This window comes from Sylvia atricapilla, chromosome 18, assembly GCF_009819655.1.
Source record: "Sylvia atricapilla isolate bSylAtr1 chromosome 18, bSylAtr1.pri, whole genome shotgun sequence".
Taxonomy (NCBI): domain Eukaryota; kingdom Metazoa; phylum Chordata; class Aves; order Passeriformes; family Sylviidae; genus Sylvia; species Sylvia atricapilla.
This window is the reverse complement of record NC_089157.1, coordinates 899,095-912,947: the sequence shown is the minus strand read 5'-3', so window position 1 is coordinate 912,947 and position 13,853 is coordinate 899,095. Positions and strand designations below refer to the sequence as shown.

At 51.4% G+C, this 13,853-nt stretch overlaps 1 protein-coding gene across 1 annotated transcript in view; it reads left to right on the top strand.

The window, feature by feature from the left end:
* Positions 1 to 11,753, top strand: part of STX8 (syntaxin 8) — an 87,049-nt gene extending 75,296 nt beyond the window's left edge. Inside the window, exon 8 of the mRNA XM_066331862.1 lies at positions 10,683 to 11,753. Coding sequence (XP_066187959.1) covers positions 10,683 to 10,750 — 68 coding nt within the window. The 3' untranslated portion in view covers positions 10,751 to 11,753. The remainder of the gene's footprint in view (positions 1 to 10,682) is intronic.
* Positions 11,754 to 13,853: the final 2,100 nt, after the last annotated feature.

Below are 13,853 nucleotides of genomic sequence, written 5' to 3'. Positions count from 1 at the left end.
GTTTCACCCACCCTGTTTCCCTTGGCATTTTTAGAAGGTTCTTGTAGTTGTTAGCAGCTGTAAGTGGTATTAATAAGGAGGATTTGGTTGCTAGTTTCTGCAGTTTTCTCTGCTGATTAGGCTGCATTGCCAAAGGTTGAGCAAGTTTCTAAAAGCAGGATTGTTCTTTGAACTGTGAAAACACAATTCTCAACAAAATAACAGCTGCGTCAAGAATTCTCCAGGCAGGCTGCTACAGCCCTGCAGAAACTGGGGTGAAACACTGGTAATCCAAAGTGGTATTGGTGGTAAAACCAAGGAAGTTTCACCTGAGTGTTCAAAGATCCAGCCAGGAAAACACCGAGGTTCTTTCCCTTTCCTCAGGGTTGTGTCTGGGCTGAAGAGCACTTCCCCACTCCAGCACTTTGTCCCTGCTGGGCTGGGCTTCCCAAAGCAGCTCTGGTGGGTTGGGAAGTGCCTCCCTGAGAGCAGCAGGGCTGTGGGGACAGTGGGCACATCTTGGGTTGGGTTTCATCCAGGGAATCCAGAGTGTGGGATCCCTCAGCAGCTCCATGTCCCGAAGGCTTTCCAAGGGTTGGTTGGCAAAGCCCTGAGCAACCTGAGCTTGGTCCTGGAATCATGGAATGTCTCAGGGTGGAAGGGATCCACATGGATCATCAAGGCCAGCTCCCTAAGTTGACCCTGCTTGGGGCATTAAGCTGTGCTAGAACCTTCCATGATCCATTTCCTCCTGATGGTTCTATGAGTGATGGCTCCAGGTGTCTTCTCTCTCTTGCTGTGGTCACCATATCCTGCTGTTGGAGGAGACTCACCCAGATAAAATTCATGAAATGAGTCAACTGAAAATAAGTGCTTGAAAACAACAACAACAACAAAACAAAACCCCTTGGCATCTTCTCATGTGGCTCTTTAAACATTTAGGTGAAACTTCATTGATTTTAACACCAATAGCACTTTGGACAAATGGTTTCAGCCCAGTTTCTGCAGAGGTCTGTTCAGCCTGGAAAATCCCTGACAGCTGCAGCTTTGACTTTGTAGACCCTGCTGTCTGAGCCTGGCTGCAGGTGGGGAAGGGCTCATGAGGTGAGATTCACCCAAGAAAGGGAAGCTGAGTCCCACCAAAGCCTGCTGCTGGCTGGATGGAACAGGGAGTGTCCATCCGTGGGGCAGCAGCCCTGGGATTGTCCAGCCACAGCACCAGAGTCAAGGTCACCTTCCTCGGGGACTGTGGAGGAGTGACCGTGTCCCACCTGGGCTGGGTGGGCTCAGCTGGAGGCTGCAGGGAACGGGAAGGGGAGAACTGTGGAGGACAGAGTCAGCCCAGGTCACACCTCAGCTCCCCAGGTCTGATGTGCTTCCACCTCCTCTGGCACCAGCAACAGGAGTTCAGAGTTTCTGCCTCTCAGCTGGGATGTCAAAAATTTCCTGTCATCAAGAGAAACAGAACCAAGTGCTACTGAATGTACAACTTGGTCATCTGCAACAACAACGTGTGACAAGAAATGGGGGAAACCCCACTGTCTTCAGTTGTTTTATGACAGAAAAACCCCACAAACAGACATTGAATTTGCCCTGTGGCTGAGGGGGTGGAGGGTTTGAGGGGAATTGCTGGAGCAGAGTGAAGGTGTGAGCAGCAGGTTTGAGGTCAGGGGCCCAGTGGGAATGACCGTGGTGTGGGAACAGCCTCGGGCACCTCGTCCTGCCAAAGCTCCCCTTCCTGGGGACCATCCCCTGCTGGGCTGGGCACCCTGCCCTGCTGGGGCTCAGGGTTCCATCCCTGCTGCCTCCTGCAGGCACAGGCTCTGCTGGAGGGGGCTGAGCAGGGCTGGCTGCTCCTGTCGTGCTTCTTGCTCAGCTGCTGTTCCTGGAGGAGCTCCTCTGCCCAGGCAGGACATCAATCCTGGCTCGGGCAGGAGCCTCCGTGCTGTGCACCTGGACTCAGCTCTGAGCTCTTCTCCAGGGCCTGGAGCAGATGGAGAGAGACACCACGAGCAGAGGGGAGAGAGTTTGGGCTTCCAGTCCGTATGGACTGGAAAAACAAAAGGATTTTTGGGTGTGTGGAAGCAGTTCAGGCGTGCAGCGTCATTAATCTTCATCTGTGGCTTTTAAAATCAGCAGCAGCCAGAGGCTCCCAGATCTGAAAGCCGTGTTTGTTCAGATGGAGTGGATGTGCAGGGAATTTGTTTTGAACTTCACCCCACCAAGGTGGGTTTGTGTCAAGTGGATTGGCTGCAGCAGCACTGCACAGTGTGGATTGCAACAGCCCTGCTTTACAGGGTCAGCCCAGTGCTTTCATGTTTAAAGCTGTCACACTTTTAATTCTTGACTGCTTTGTGCCCATTCTTAATTTCTAAAAAAAAAAAAGAATTAAAAAAAAAGTCCATGTTGGTTTTGAGCTGGAGTTTCTTATACTTAAGTCTCTGTAAAGATGATTTATGGTGCTAGTGGTGCTAGAAGGGCTCCACTGGAAATGCAAGATCTATTATGAAGTGGATGGAACGGCCCATGCTGAAATGTTTATTGCTGTCTTCAAAACAGAATACATCAGGGCTGATGGGGCCTGTCCAGGAAAGAGAGAGAGTGCAGTGCAGTGGGGCTAGTGGGGTATTTTTAGTATTCCAATAAAAGGCAAGGCTTTTGAAGGAAATCACTTATTGCCATTTTGCAATCAAGAATGCAGGAGCGTTCCAGGGACTGCAAGAAATATGCTTCAAGAATGTGGGAGCCATAAGGAACTAATCATTAAATATTCTCCCGTTTCCACCCCCGGCCCTGTGCTGAGGAAGCCATTCAGAGCTGTGCAATTTGTATGGAAATCTCAGCCCTCCTGACCACTTATCCCGGGCACTTGGGAGCCAGCAGCCCATTTTCCACAGCTCCTACAACTCCTGGGTGAGCAGGGCACTTTGGAAAATGGGAGACACATGGACCAGCCTTCAGGAACACTTAATCTGACCTCAAATGACTGATATGGACACAATGTGATTTATTTTTTTTTTGGTGCTGTAGGCTCTGTTTGGTCAGTGCCTTGCTGGGGAAATTGTCCTTGCAGGTTCAGATGGATCAGCAAGACTGGGAGGTTGGTGCTGTTGCTGTTCCTCTCGTTTGACTGAGCTGGGATTATTTTTATTTCTTGTTTATTTTATTTTTTTTTCATGTGATGCTTGAAGCATTTTGGAAGCATTTTGGTGCCGTAATACATCCATGGAAGTAGGGAGGGAGCAATCCCAGCATTTGCCAGAGCGAAAAACAAAGGCAGAGGCAAAAGCTTATGCTTCCCCAAGTGATTTAAGAGCCTGATGGAACAATTTAGTGCTGCATCTAAGCAGAGCTGGTGGTTGCCTGCTCTTCCTCCCCACGCTCCCACCTTGTTCCCTGTCTGGCCCTGGTGTCCTGGTGAGGCAGTTCAGGCAGCTACAATGGCACAGAAGTGACCCCACCAAACACAAAGCCAGGGTGTGGGGCTGGTGGCAGATGGACGTGGGCAGATGTCCCTTCTGTGCCAGGCCAGCAGAGCTGGCCTTTCATTCCATTGTTTTCCTTTGCCCATTTGTTTTTACTGGAGAAAGTGGTGCAGGGACACCAGTTCCCTGCTGAGATCATCTGTCACAGCTTCTGCCTGTCCCCAGCCTGCTGCAGGTAGCAGAGCTGGGCTGTGACCCTTCCTTTCAGCAAACCCCTCTGGAGTTTTGCCAGCTGGGCTGGGCTCCTGCATCCCCTGCTGGAGCTGGGCTGGGCAGAGGAGCTGAGCTGGAGAAGGTCCACGGAGACACAGATTTGGGATGAGCCCCAAAAAACTGCCCCATCTCTGGGATTTCACTTGGCTCAGGCTGGTGAATCTCCCGTGTCTGGAGTGCAGGGAGAAATCCCTTCAGTGATCTGGGCCTTGTGCTGCAGAAGGTCCCACCTGGTTGGATTTTCCACTGGAAACCCTTGGCTTTTCCGAGGTGTTTTGTTCTTGCTGGGAGAGCTTTCCCTGGCTGTGCTGCACACCCTGATCCTGGCTGCTCTCCCCAGCACAGCTCCTGAGGGTCCATGGCACAGTTCATGGCAAACCCTTCTGTTCCTCACTGCTTGTGGCATGGGGAGGTATCTTCTGGTGGAGATGGGGATATCCCAGTCCAGCCTGTGCTTTCTCACCCTCCCTGCTGCTTTGTCTGGAGAAAAAGGGTTCAGGTGACACCTTTGGCTTGGTTGGGCTCGCTGGAGTGAACTGAGTGACCCTCATATGAAAGAAGGGATTTTTAGAGCCTTTGTGCTCTTGTTTGAGCTGTTTTGTTTCCTTCCTCCTGGGAAACCTTCAGTGCACATTGAGGTCTGTGAAACTTCCACAGGTCCCATCCCAAGCTGGAGCTCTGTTGCTCAGAAATGCTGAGTGTTCCTCCACTGCTCCTTGATGTCCCTGACGTAAGGGAAAGGATGCCCCAGAGTTTGGAGGAGGGACAACTGGAAACTCTGTGTGGATGTGTGTGTGCTTGTTTAATTAAAAAAAAAAAAAAAAAAAAAAAAAAAAAAAAAAAAAAAAAAAAAAAGGAGGAAGAAAAGTCATGTGCAAGGAAATCCAGTGAGGACATCTGCTGATGACCTTTGGGGCTGGAAAGAGTCTGGTGATGGTGTGGGGCCAAGCAAGGAAAGTCTGTGAAGTCACTCCAGAAGAACAGAAGGAAAAACCATGAGGATATTTCCAGTTTGGGGTTTGTTGGGGGCTGGATGATGTGCACAGCTCTGCCCACCCCTCAGAACAGGCAGAGATGGGCTGAGATTGCCAGTTTGGGGTTGATTTGGGATTGATTTGGGGTTTTGGGGATGGGGAGTCAGCTGTTGCCTCTCACACCTGCTCTTCATGCAGTGGTGAGTCCAGGAAATGATTTTATTTCCCAGTATTTTTGCAGAAGGTGTTCAGGGGTGGATTGCTGTAAAGCTCTGTGGTTCAGTCACTGTGTCTCAGAGGTACATGAACCATTTCTCCACCATTGTCCTCTCCCAGTTACCTGCTGCTATTTAGAGGAAACCCAAATTTAGCTCAGTGTTCCCTTTCCCACAGACTCCTCTGAAAGTTAAAACTTGTGACAGTTCAGTTCTTGCTGTGCTCTTGCCTTGTCTTCAGCTCCAAACAAATGTCTTGCCTGCCTCTGAGCTTCACTCCTGGTGGCTCAGGAGTGAAATTGAAATTTCCTCATTTCCATGGGAAACTCTCCTGCCTTGGAGCTGCCCTTCCTGACTTCTGGATCTCAGGGCAGTGCAGGAGCCTCAGGAATTATTTAATAGAAACACAATCAAATGTGGCACTTCCAACCATTGGAGCTGAGGCTCCCCAAGGCAGGAGATGACCTTCCCCTGGAGCAGCTGAGCCCCAGGGCTGCTGGAACGTGAGCAGAGCTGTGAGCAGAGCCCCGAGCTGTCGGTGAGGTTGGGTTTGTGCCACTCCTTCAAGGAATTTGGGATTTCGGTGCAGTTGTGCTTGGAAGCAGTTCAGGGCATTACCTGGCACACAGCTGGAATTTGAAAGAGAGATTAAAAAAGCAGCAAATTGAAGGATAACAATAATGGATGAAGAGAAACACTTATCTCACTTCCCTCCCTCCGCCAGGCTGCACATGGGGCGTGGGACCCAAAGTTTGGGATTATTTGATTGCTGAAGTCTTAAAGGTTTGGATATAAACTCACTCCACGCTGCTTCTGGGGCTAATCTGACATTTGTTTTCTGCTAGTGATGGCTCTCATCCTGCTGGGTTTTAGCCACGCTGTTTTTGCCCCCAGGCCCTTCTGTCATGACCTGAGGTATCCTCACGCCCTGATCAAAACTTGTGTTAGCACCAAACTCATCCGTGCTCCCCAGAGGGAACCCTATCCCCAACCTGAGGTGACCAAACGCCACAAAAATGTAATTTCTAGTGGGTGAAATAACGTTGAGTGAGGAGTTAATGTGCATAAACAAAGTCTGCACCTTCCCCTCAGATAAATTGTTTCTTCAGGTTGATCTGGCATCGCCCGAGCAGCTCCAAATGTGCAATAACTCATGGACCAAGAGTTTTTTCATCTTACACAGGAACGACCTGGGCTTTTCTTTCTTCCAAATAAGGAATTAATAATGCAACAGTTGTTGTTTCCAACAGAGCTCAGCTTTTTCGAGGAGTGTCTTTTTCCCCCCCTCCTCTAGACCCAGTGAAACACATGGACATTTGGAGCCTTTAATAACCCAGCCTGGTCTTGATTTCTCTGAGACCCTGCCAGTGATTTTGATGTCAGGGCTGAGAGGTACAATAGCAGTGTTAAATTCCTCGAGGCAGAGCAGTTGAAAAGGAAGGTCAAAAGCAATAAGGGCCAGGTTCCTCTGGGTGGGGAAGGAGCGTTTTTTCCCCGGCCCCTCTCGCCCAAGAAAATGTTTGGCTGTCACAAAACTAATAAAGGGAAACCTCCAGAGAGGTGGGCTCAGTGCTGCAGGTGTAGGATTCGGGGCTGTATTTACACACAAGCCAGCTTAATAGCGTGGGATTGCAGCTCAAGTGCTTCTTAATGCAACACAAATTGAATACCCGGCCCGGGGAAAATGGTACAGGGAAAGGGGGATTTTTATGGCTTTTGGGGGGAGAAAACGCTCAGCTCTTTTTTAGGGAACGTAAAGGACAGCAAGATGGATTTCTTGGGGTGCTTGCCACGTGAAAGTAGTGCTTTAGGTATGTGCAGAGGGTTCAGAGCCAGCCTCTGAGCTGGTTCTCTGCTGCCTCCCAAAGCAGGGCTTGGAAGGGAATTTGGGCAGGCTTTCTGCCATATATCTGGCAACACGGGCTTAAAATTAACTTACTGAAACAGCAGATAAAATTTGGGTGCTTTAAAACTGTGATATTAAATAGGAGTCCTGGAGGAAAGCAGCCAGCCCCTTGCTGCAGCTCCCATCCTTGCCCTGCCTCTGCTGCCCTATAAAACAACGATGATGTGTTTATAAGTTACTGCTCCGTGTCCCTTATAAAAGAAGACTTGTTCATAAACTTCTGGATAGACAGTTCTGTGGGAATAAAACTTCCTTGGCCGAAACCAAGCTGCTTTTTCCAGATAATGGGATGCTATGCAGGCTCTTTAAAGCCCCAGCATGCTATTTATTATTATTTTACCATCTATAAAAGACACCAGTGTTGAACCTGGGAATGGCACCCCACTGAAATCAGCAGGAAAGACAGGGAAAACCCCAAGGACAGCTGCTGTTCCCAGAAATGCTCACTGACAGGGTGCTGGGGGATGCTCAGGGCCTGTTGCAGGGCTGCATTCCCTGCACCTCCTCTCTGCAGGCACAGAGCCAGGGCATTGCCAGGGGCACCTCTCATTTTTGGGGTGGGATTTGCCAGATGTAAGTTGGACATGGTTGAAATGGACTTGGATGCAACCTTGGAGCTTCTGAAAGCTCCAAGCCAGGGCAGAGGGCTTGGCCACAACACACATGCACATTCCTTAGAATTTCTTTTTTTAATGGGTTGAAATCAGCTTTCACTTCAGTCCTCAGGAGCCAACCAGCACGTGGCTGTGTTTGCTCCCTGAACATCCCCAGTGCTGAGCCCTAAGAACCACCCAGCTCCCCCAAGCACAGCCACTTCCCAGGCTCCAGCTGAGGTGGGTTTGGGGATGATGGATGGGATCATATTGGCCAAACCTGTCCAGAGAAGAGCTGCTCCCTGTGGGGAGGGGCTGCCCCAGCAATCTGCTTCCAGGCTGGAGGAGAATCCAGGGCTGGGCACCCGTGGAGAGGGGACATCACCCCTCAGCATCTGCCCTGGACACTGAGGTGCCAGCTGGGGTGGACATTCCTCTCCTGGGTGCCCTCCAGGTGGATTTGCTTTTCTGTGTGAGCCCGAGCTGGAAAGTCGGTGGTTGGGGAGTAAATCCATGGGAAGGGTGTCCCTGAGAAACCCCAAACCAGTGACCCTCAGAGCTGACAGGTCCTGGGGAGAGGGAATGGCCTGGGGACTCAGATCCTCTGCTCTCAGGGCTGGACAGAGCAGCTGAGACAGACCAAAGAGCAACATTAACCCAAATTACATGTCATTTAACCTTTTTTTTTTTTTTGTATCTGAGGATGGGATCTTTATTTGGAATAAAGGTTTGGTGAGACATGGAGCACTGACCGCACCTGAGGCAGGGACTGAGGGCGTGAGCAGAGGCATGAGCTCACTGAGCTCAGCCTGTGAGTGCCAGCCCTGCAGGAATGCTGGGGAGATCCCCATCCTGCCATGGCACATGCCCTGGAACTCGCTGCAAGCTGGGAATGTGCTCCCTGCATTTGGGATCAGCAGCTGGAGCAGCAGCTGGAGCACTGCCCCACAGCCTTTAGCAGAGGGAGCTTCAGGAGCATGGCATTTACTCCAGCCTGCCTTCATTATTTGCTCTGTAGCTGCACAGAGATTTCTGCCTCCCACCTTTCCCTGGGAGCTGCAGTCTGGATTTGTATTCCTGGCACTGCTTCCCTCTGCACGAGAATCTTTTCTTTGTTCTCTTCCGACTCCTGTTGACTTTGAGAATGGCTTTGATTCCTGAACTCTTTGAGGCTTGCTTGTCAAGGGGGAATATTTATATTTCACACCATTTGAGCAAAAAAAAGGCAAAGCAGACAGGGACCTCGGAATGCAGAATTCCTGTCAGATCCTACCACAGCTTTTGTGGGGAAAGCACGTGAAACACCCAGGTTTAAAGCCCTGAGATCCTTCTGATCTGCTGTTCTGTGGGACAGGGGGAGAAATGTGTGTAACATCTGCTCTCTGTCGTGCCAGAGGTGCTTTGAGGTGATTGCTCCTGCTCTGGTGTCCCTGGGCTCAGCAGCTCTGCTGCTCCCACCTCAGCTGGGACAAGGACAGCACCTGACTGCTGCTTTTTCGGCTGCAGGTTTTAATGCCAGTCCTTTTCCAGCCATGAAAGGAGGTTTGTTTGATCCTGCTGTCCCCTCTCTCACTGGCCTGGCCGTGCCCTGCAGTTCCCTCACTCAGCATTGCCCATTAGCAATCCTTTATTAGTCCCTCACCTGCCCCTCTTCCTGCTGGGGAATAATTTGGGGTTTAAGTGTGGTTTTCCTTGGGACTTGTCAAAGGATAATTACACCCCATTAACTGCCCTCTGTATCATTACTAACTCACACCTATGGAGTATTTTCCAAGCAGCGGATCTCGGTTGTCTCTTAATTGCTGGAGTCCATAAACTCTGTGAGGCTGAAACTGTGAGAAGGATTTGCACCCCCTAAAACTTCTCCCTCCAGCGCAAAACATAACAGAGAGTGGGAATGTGGCAGCTTTATCAGATCTTACTGCTTCCCTCTTTAGGCAAATTGTTTGCTTCTGGCTCTGCTGAAAACCCCAAAATGTATACTAAGGTGTAAAAAATAGGAGACTAAAAGGGGAGAAAGTCGTGGCTGTTGAGTCTGGAGAGGAGAAGGCTCCAGGGAGAGCTCAGAGCCCCTTCCAGATGCTAAAGAGGCTCCAGGAGAGCTGGAGAGGGGCTGGGGACAAGGGATGGAGGGACAGGACACAGGGAATGGCTCCCAGTGCCAGAGGACAGGGCTGGATGGGATCACAAATGGTTTCAGTTGAGCACAAGAGAAAAAATTAATGTTGGTGGCAACTCTTATTTCCCTGGAAAAAAAAAAAAATTCTGGCCCCCTGGCAGAGGAACAGTTTCTGCACAGAAAACATGACACTATTTACAAAAAGCAGTGTCTAATATCCTTTTCCAGCTTGGAAAGAGGAGTTTATTTCAATACATCCTTTTTTAATTGCCATGAGCTGGACTTGTAAATACTGTAAGTGGTTGAGTAATAGTCCTGAGTGAGCAGAGCAGAGGAAGGGACAGGTTTTCCACTCTTGGAGCCCTCTGTGTTCCCTCAGCTCGGGCAGGGAGGCAGCACGGAGCAGATCCTGAGCACAAATTAAAGCCTCTCAATAAAAAGATCATTTAAGCCCAGGGGATGCCCATGGGTGTGATGCCAGTGGCCAGCACAGTGATCCAGCTGGGCGAGGAGTTTGTTTGTTGGGGCTGGTTTGGGAGGTGGATCCAGGATGTTCTCACTAAAACATTTCTTCCTTTCTTCTATAACATGGGAGAGAAAGGGGAGAGTTCCCCCAAGAAATGGGGAATTAAAGAGAAGGCAGAGGATCGAATTTTTTAAGGTCTCATTTGTCGTTAACTTCTGCAGGGATCCAGGAGGTTTTGGGGCAGGATGGGACCATGGGCAGAGGTCTGGCAGAGCACTGTGGGATTCTCTCCAGGGCTGGCTGATCCCTGTTTCCCCAAGGCCTGACAGCCCAGCTCTGCACTGAGTTCTGTCTGAAAGCAGGAGGGCTTTGTGTTGGAAACAATTTCCTGGTGCGGTTTGGATTTCCTCCTGAATAATCCTTTGCCCCAGTGGGATGGGACAGAGAGATTCTAGCAAAGCTCCAGTGGCCTGACTGGGAGTTAAACACATCCCTTGGTGTTTCCACGGCAGATGTTCAGGTAGCCCTGAGGCGCTGCTGGAAAACCTTGGTTTGAAGAGTCAGGGAGAGAAGGAACAGCTCTGGCACCGTGGGCTGTGGGTCCAGCTCTCTGCTCAGGTCACCAGGGGCAGGGGTGAGCACGGGGAATCCTTCCCAGCTGGGAGGAGGAGGGATTTAATCCCAGGAAACCGCTGAAGGCAGCAGCCTAACCCTGAGCTGTGTCTCCTGCAGGGATGCTGGTGGTCATCGTGCTGCTGCTCATCGCCATCGCCGTGGTCGCGCTCTGGCCCACGGGTTAACCCCGACCCGGGGCAGCTGCTCCAGGGGGGCACCAGGGCTCTGGGGGGGCCCTGCTGAGGGCAGGGACCTTCTGTGCTGGCAGTGAACTCCATCCTTGGGAACACACTCCACAGCTGGGAATGAACTCCACAACAGCAGAAACGGCGGCCGCCAGACATCCGCTCTCCTTGGAGAGCGCCGAGGAGCTCGGTGGGACCCGGAGGATTTCAGTGGGAAAAGAGGATTGCATCCCACTCCTCCCACCTTCCTCTGGCACTCAGGCAGCTGCAGCTGTAGGATGGACCCACCTCTCCTGCATCTGCATCTGGGGACACGCTGGTGCTGCTGCCCTGCCCATCTCCCTGAGCTCAGACATCCCAGAGGCTTCAGACAGCGAAATCCAGGAGTGGCTTGGAGAACAGCAATTCCCTGCTTTGGGATCCCTCCTTCAGACAGAAAAGGCTCCGTGGTTTTCAGGGAAGAGTCTTGGGGAGTGACTGCATCTGGATTCTCACAGGATGGGAAGCGACAGCCCTGCAGGACCCCGTGGGCTGCACGGAATTGCTGGTGACTGGGTCAGTGCTCAGCCCTTGGGGGGAGCTATTGGTGGGTGATTGATCTGCAGGGTTATTGGTGGGTGACTGATCTGCAGGGTTATTGGTGGGTGATTGATCTGCAGCGTTATTGGTGGGTGACTGATCTGCAGGGATGGGAGTTAAACAGCAGCAGGACTCAGCCCAGCCTGTGAGAGTGGAAGCTTTGCCCCCAGGGGCTCTGGCAGCCCGGCCTCGGGAGATGCAGCAGAATTCACGTCCTCACTGAGCTCTGGCTCTTCCTTTGACAGCTCCTCACACCCTTCTGCAGCTGAGAGGAAGGATTACCTATTTCAAAACTAATGCAAAAGAAGTATTAAATGTTTGCTTCTGGCCAAGAGAATAATTATTTTGTTACACATGCCAGGTTGATTTCAGGATTAATAGAGCAAGCAATAAATACTGATTAAAGCTGATCCATTTATATACCGTTTCTCTGCCTGGGGTTTTATTGTTTCCGACTGTCTTGTGTTGTCTGTGAACAATTTATCCAATGCTGTCATATCCTAAGAGCTGCTCTGGAGAAGGAAATAAGCAATTTCTGTCAGACTTTGTGTGTGATAGGACAGATCTGTGAGATTTGCAAGGGCTGGCCCTCAGCTTTCTGCTGGTGTCTCCTTTCACAGCTCTCACCTGGCTCTGCACTCCTTTCCCTCTGCCCACACAGCACATCCAGCTCTCTCTGGGAGGTGGGATCCAGGCTCTGGATCCTGGTGCTCTGTCCCCTCCTGACTGACCAATCCATTTTTCTCTCCTGGACTCAGTTTCCCCAGACTGGGACTTGGGCACTGTTAAGGGTTTGCTGACTGCAGATCACCTTTAGCTGTCTCCTTGCAGGTGTTGGCTGGAGCTTGGACCCTGTCCAAGGAGGGCTGTGGAATGAGGATGGGAGCCACGGAAGAAGATGGAGTTTTGCAGGAAGCAGAGGCAGGGAGTTCCTGAGCACCCCGTGGGACACATGGAATACACAAAATCCCAGAATGGGTTGGATGGGAAGGAGTTTAAATCCCATCCAGTGGGCAGGGACACCTTCCACTGGCCCAGGCTGCTCCAGGCCCTGTCCAGTCTAACTTTGAACATTCCCAGGGATCCACCACTTCATTTCTTCACCTGCCATGTGTCCTGCAGCCGTGGGAGGTGTCCCCTGGATCCTGAGAGCATTTCCCTGGCTTTGTGCTCCTGGGGAGGGGAGAGAGGAGCTTGGTGGAGAGAAAGGCCCAGAGATCCATCCAGTTGTGCCCCTCGGGCTTCAGCTCTGTGCCCAGCCCATCCTCAGCACTCGGAGCTGGAGGAGAGACTGGAGCTCCTCTGGAGTGTTCCCTGTGCTCTGCTGCAGAAAATCCTTGAAGCCTTTCCAAGTCCCACCCGGGCTGTGCCTGGTCAGTTTTCCTGGAGAGATGCTTCACCTGCAGCTCTCAGAGGTGGGGAGGTGGTTTAATGTCCTCTGGTTTTCAGGGGGACACTGCAGGGGGTTGATGAGTGCAGTGTCGATGTCAGATTAGAAATGGAGCTTTAAGCAGGGCTGCTCCAGCTGGAAACAAGGAAAGGCTTTGGAGAGCAGTTCCAGATCTGTGCATTCCTGCAGCTCTGTGGAGGGAGTGATGCTTGGAACGCTCCTGGAGCTGCTCCTCGGCGGCAGCCTCAGCCTGGGGCAGGATTTCAGCAGCCTCAGCCTGGGGCAGGATTTCAGCAGCCTCAGCCTGGAGCAGCCCCGTGGATCCTCAGTGACAGCAGGAGAGCAACAGGGCGTTTGTTCAGATGACACCAGGGGCCTGGGCCTCTAATTAAAGCCTGGGCTTCTAATTAAAACTGTCAATTCTGGAGGGAATCGTGGCTTTGTTTGAATTCCCAGGACACTCGGGATGGACGTGTAACTCATCCTGATCAGCCTTCCCCAGGGACTTTGTTCTGACCCAGGCTTTCAAAGGCCCTTTCTGACCCACTGGATCCTCCAGCACATTTTTCCTGTGGGTGCCTGGGAAGGGTGGAAACAGCAGGATTTGCTCGTTGTGCTGGCGAACAAAGAGGTTCTCAGCCTTGCCCTTTAGGTAACATTTAACGTGTTTGTGGGTGAGGAATTTTATTAAAAAGCAGTGGATTTGGCAGCGCTCTGCTGTGTGCAGGGAAGTTTTTCTGTCTCCCTGCCCCACTAAAGAAAAAAGGAAGGTTAAAATACGAGAGGGTTTGGCTCTGAGCAGCCAACCTGGAGTGGCTTCTCCAAGCAAAGATCTTCCTGGAATGTGCCCAGAGACATCCCAGGCTTCTCCTTCCCTGCCACCTCCTCCATTTCATTTCTCCCCTGGAGGACGTGCTTAGCTGCTTCCAGCCGTAGTTTCATCCAAAATCCCAGTGCTGGAGCGGGTCTGGTGTGAGCTCCAGGGTGTCCCAGTGCCCTGGGAAAAATCCCCACCTCCTGCATGAGAACGGGGATCATCTTGGAAGGCTGCTGGGCATTTTCCCATTCCCTGATTCCCGGTGTGAGCTCCGGGTGTGGATGGCTCCTCTCCCATCCTGGTGGGACCAGGCTGGG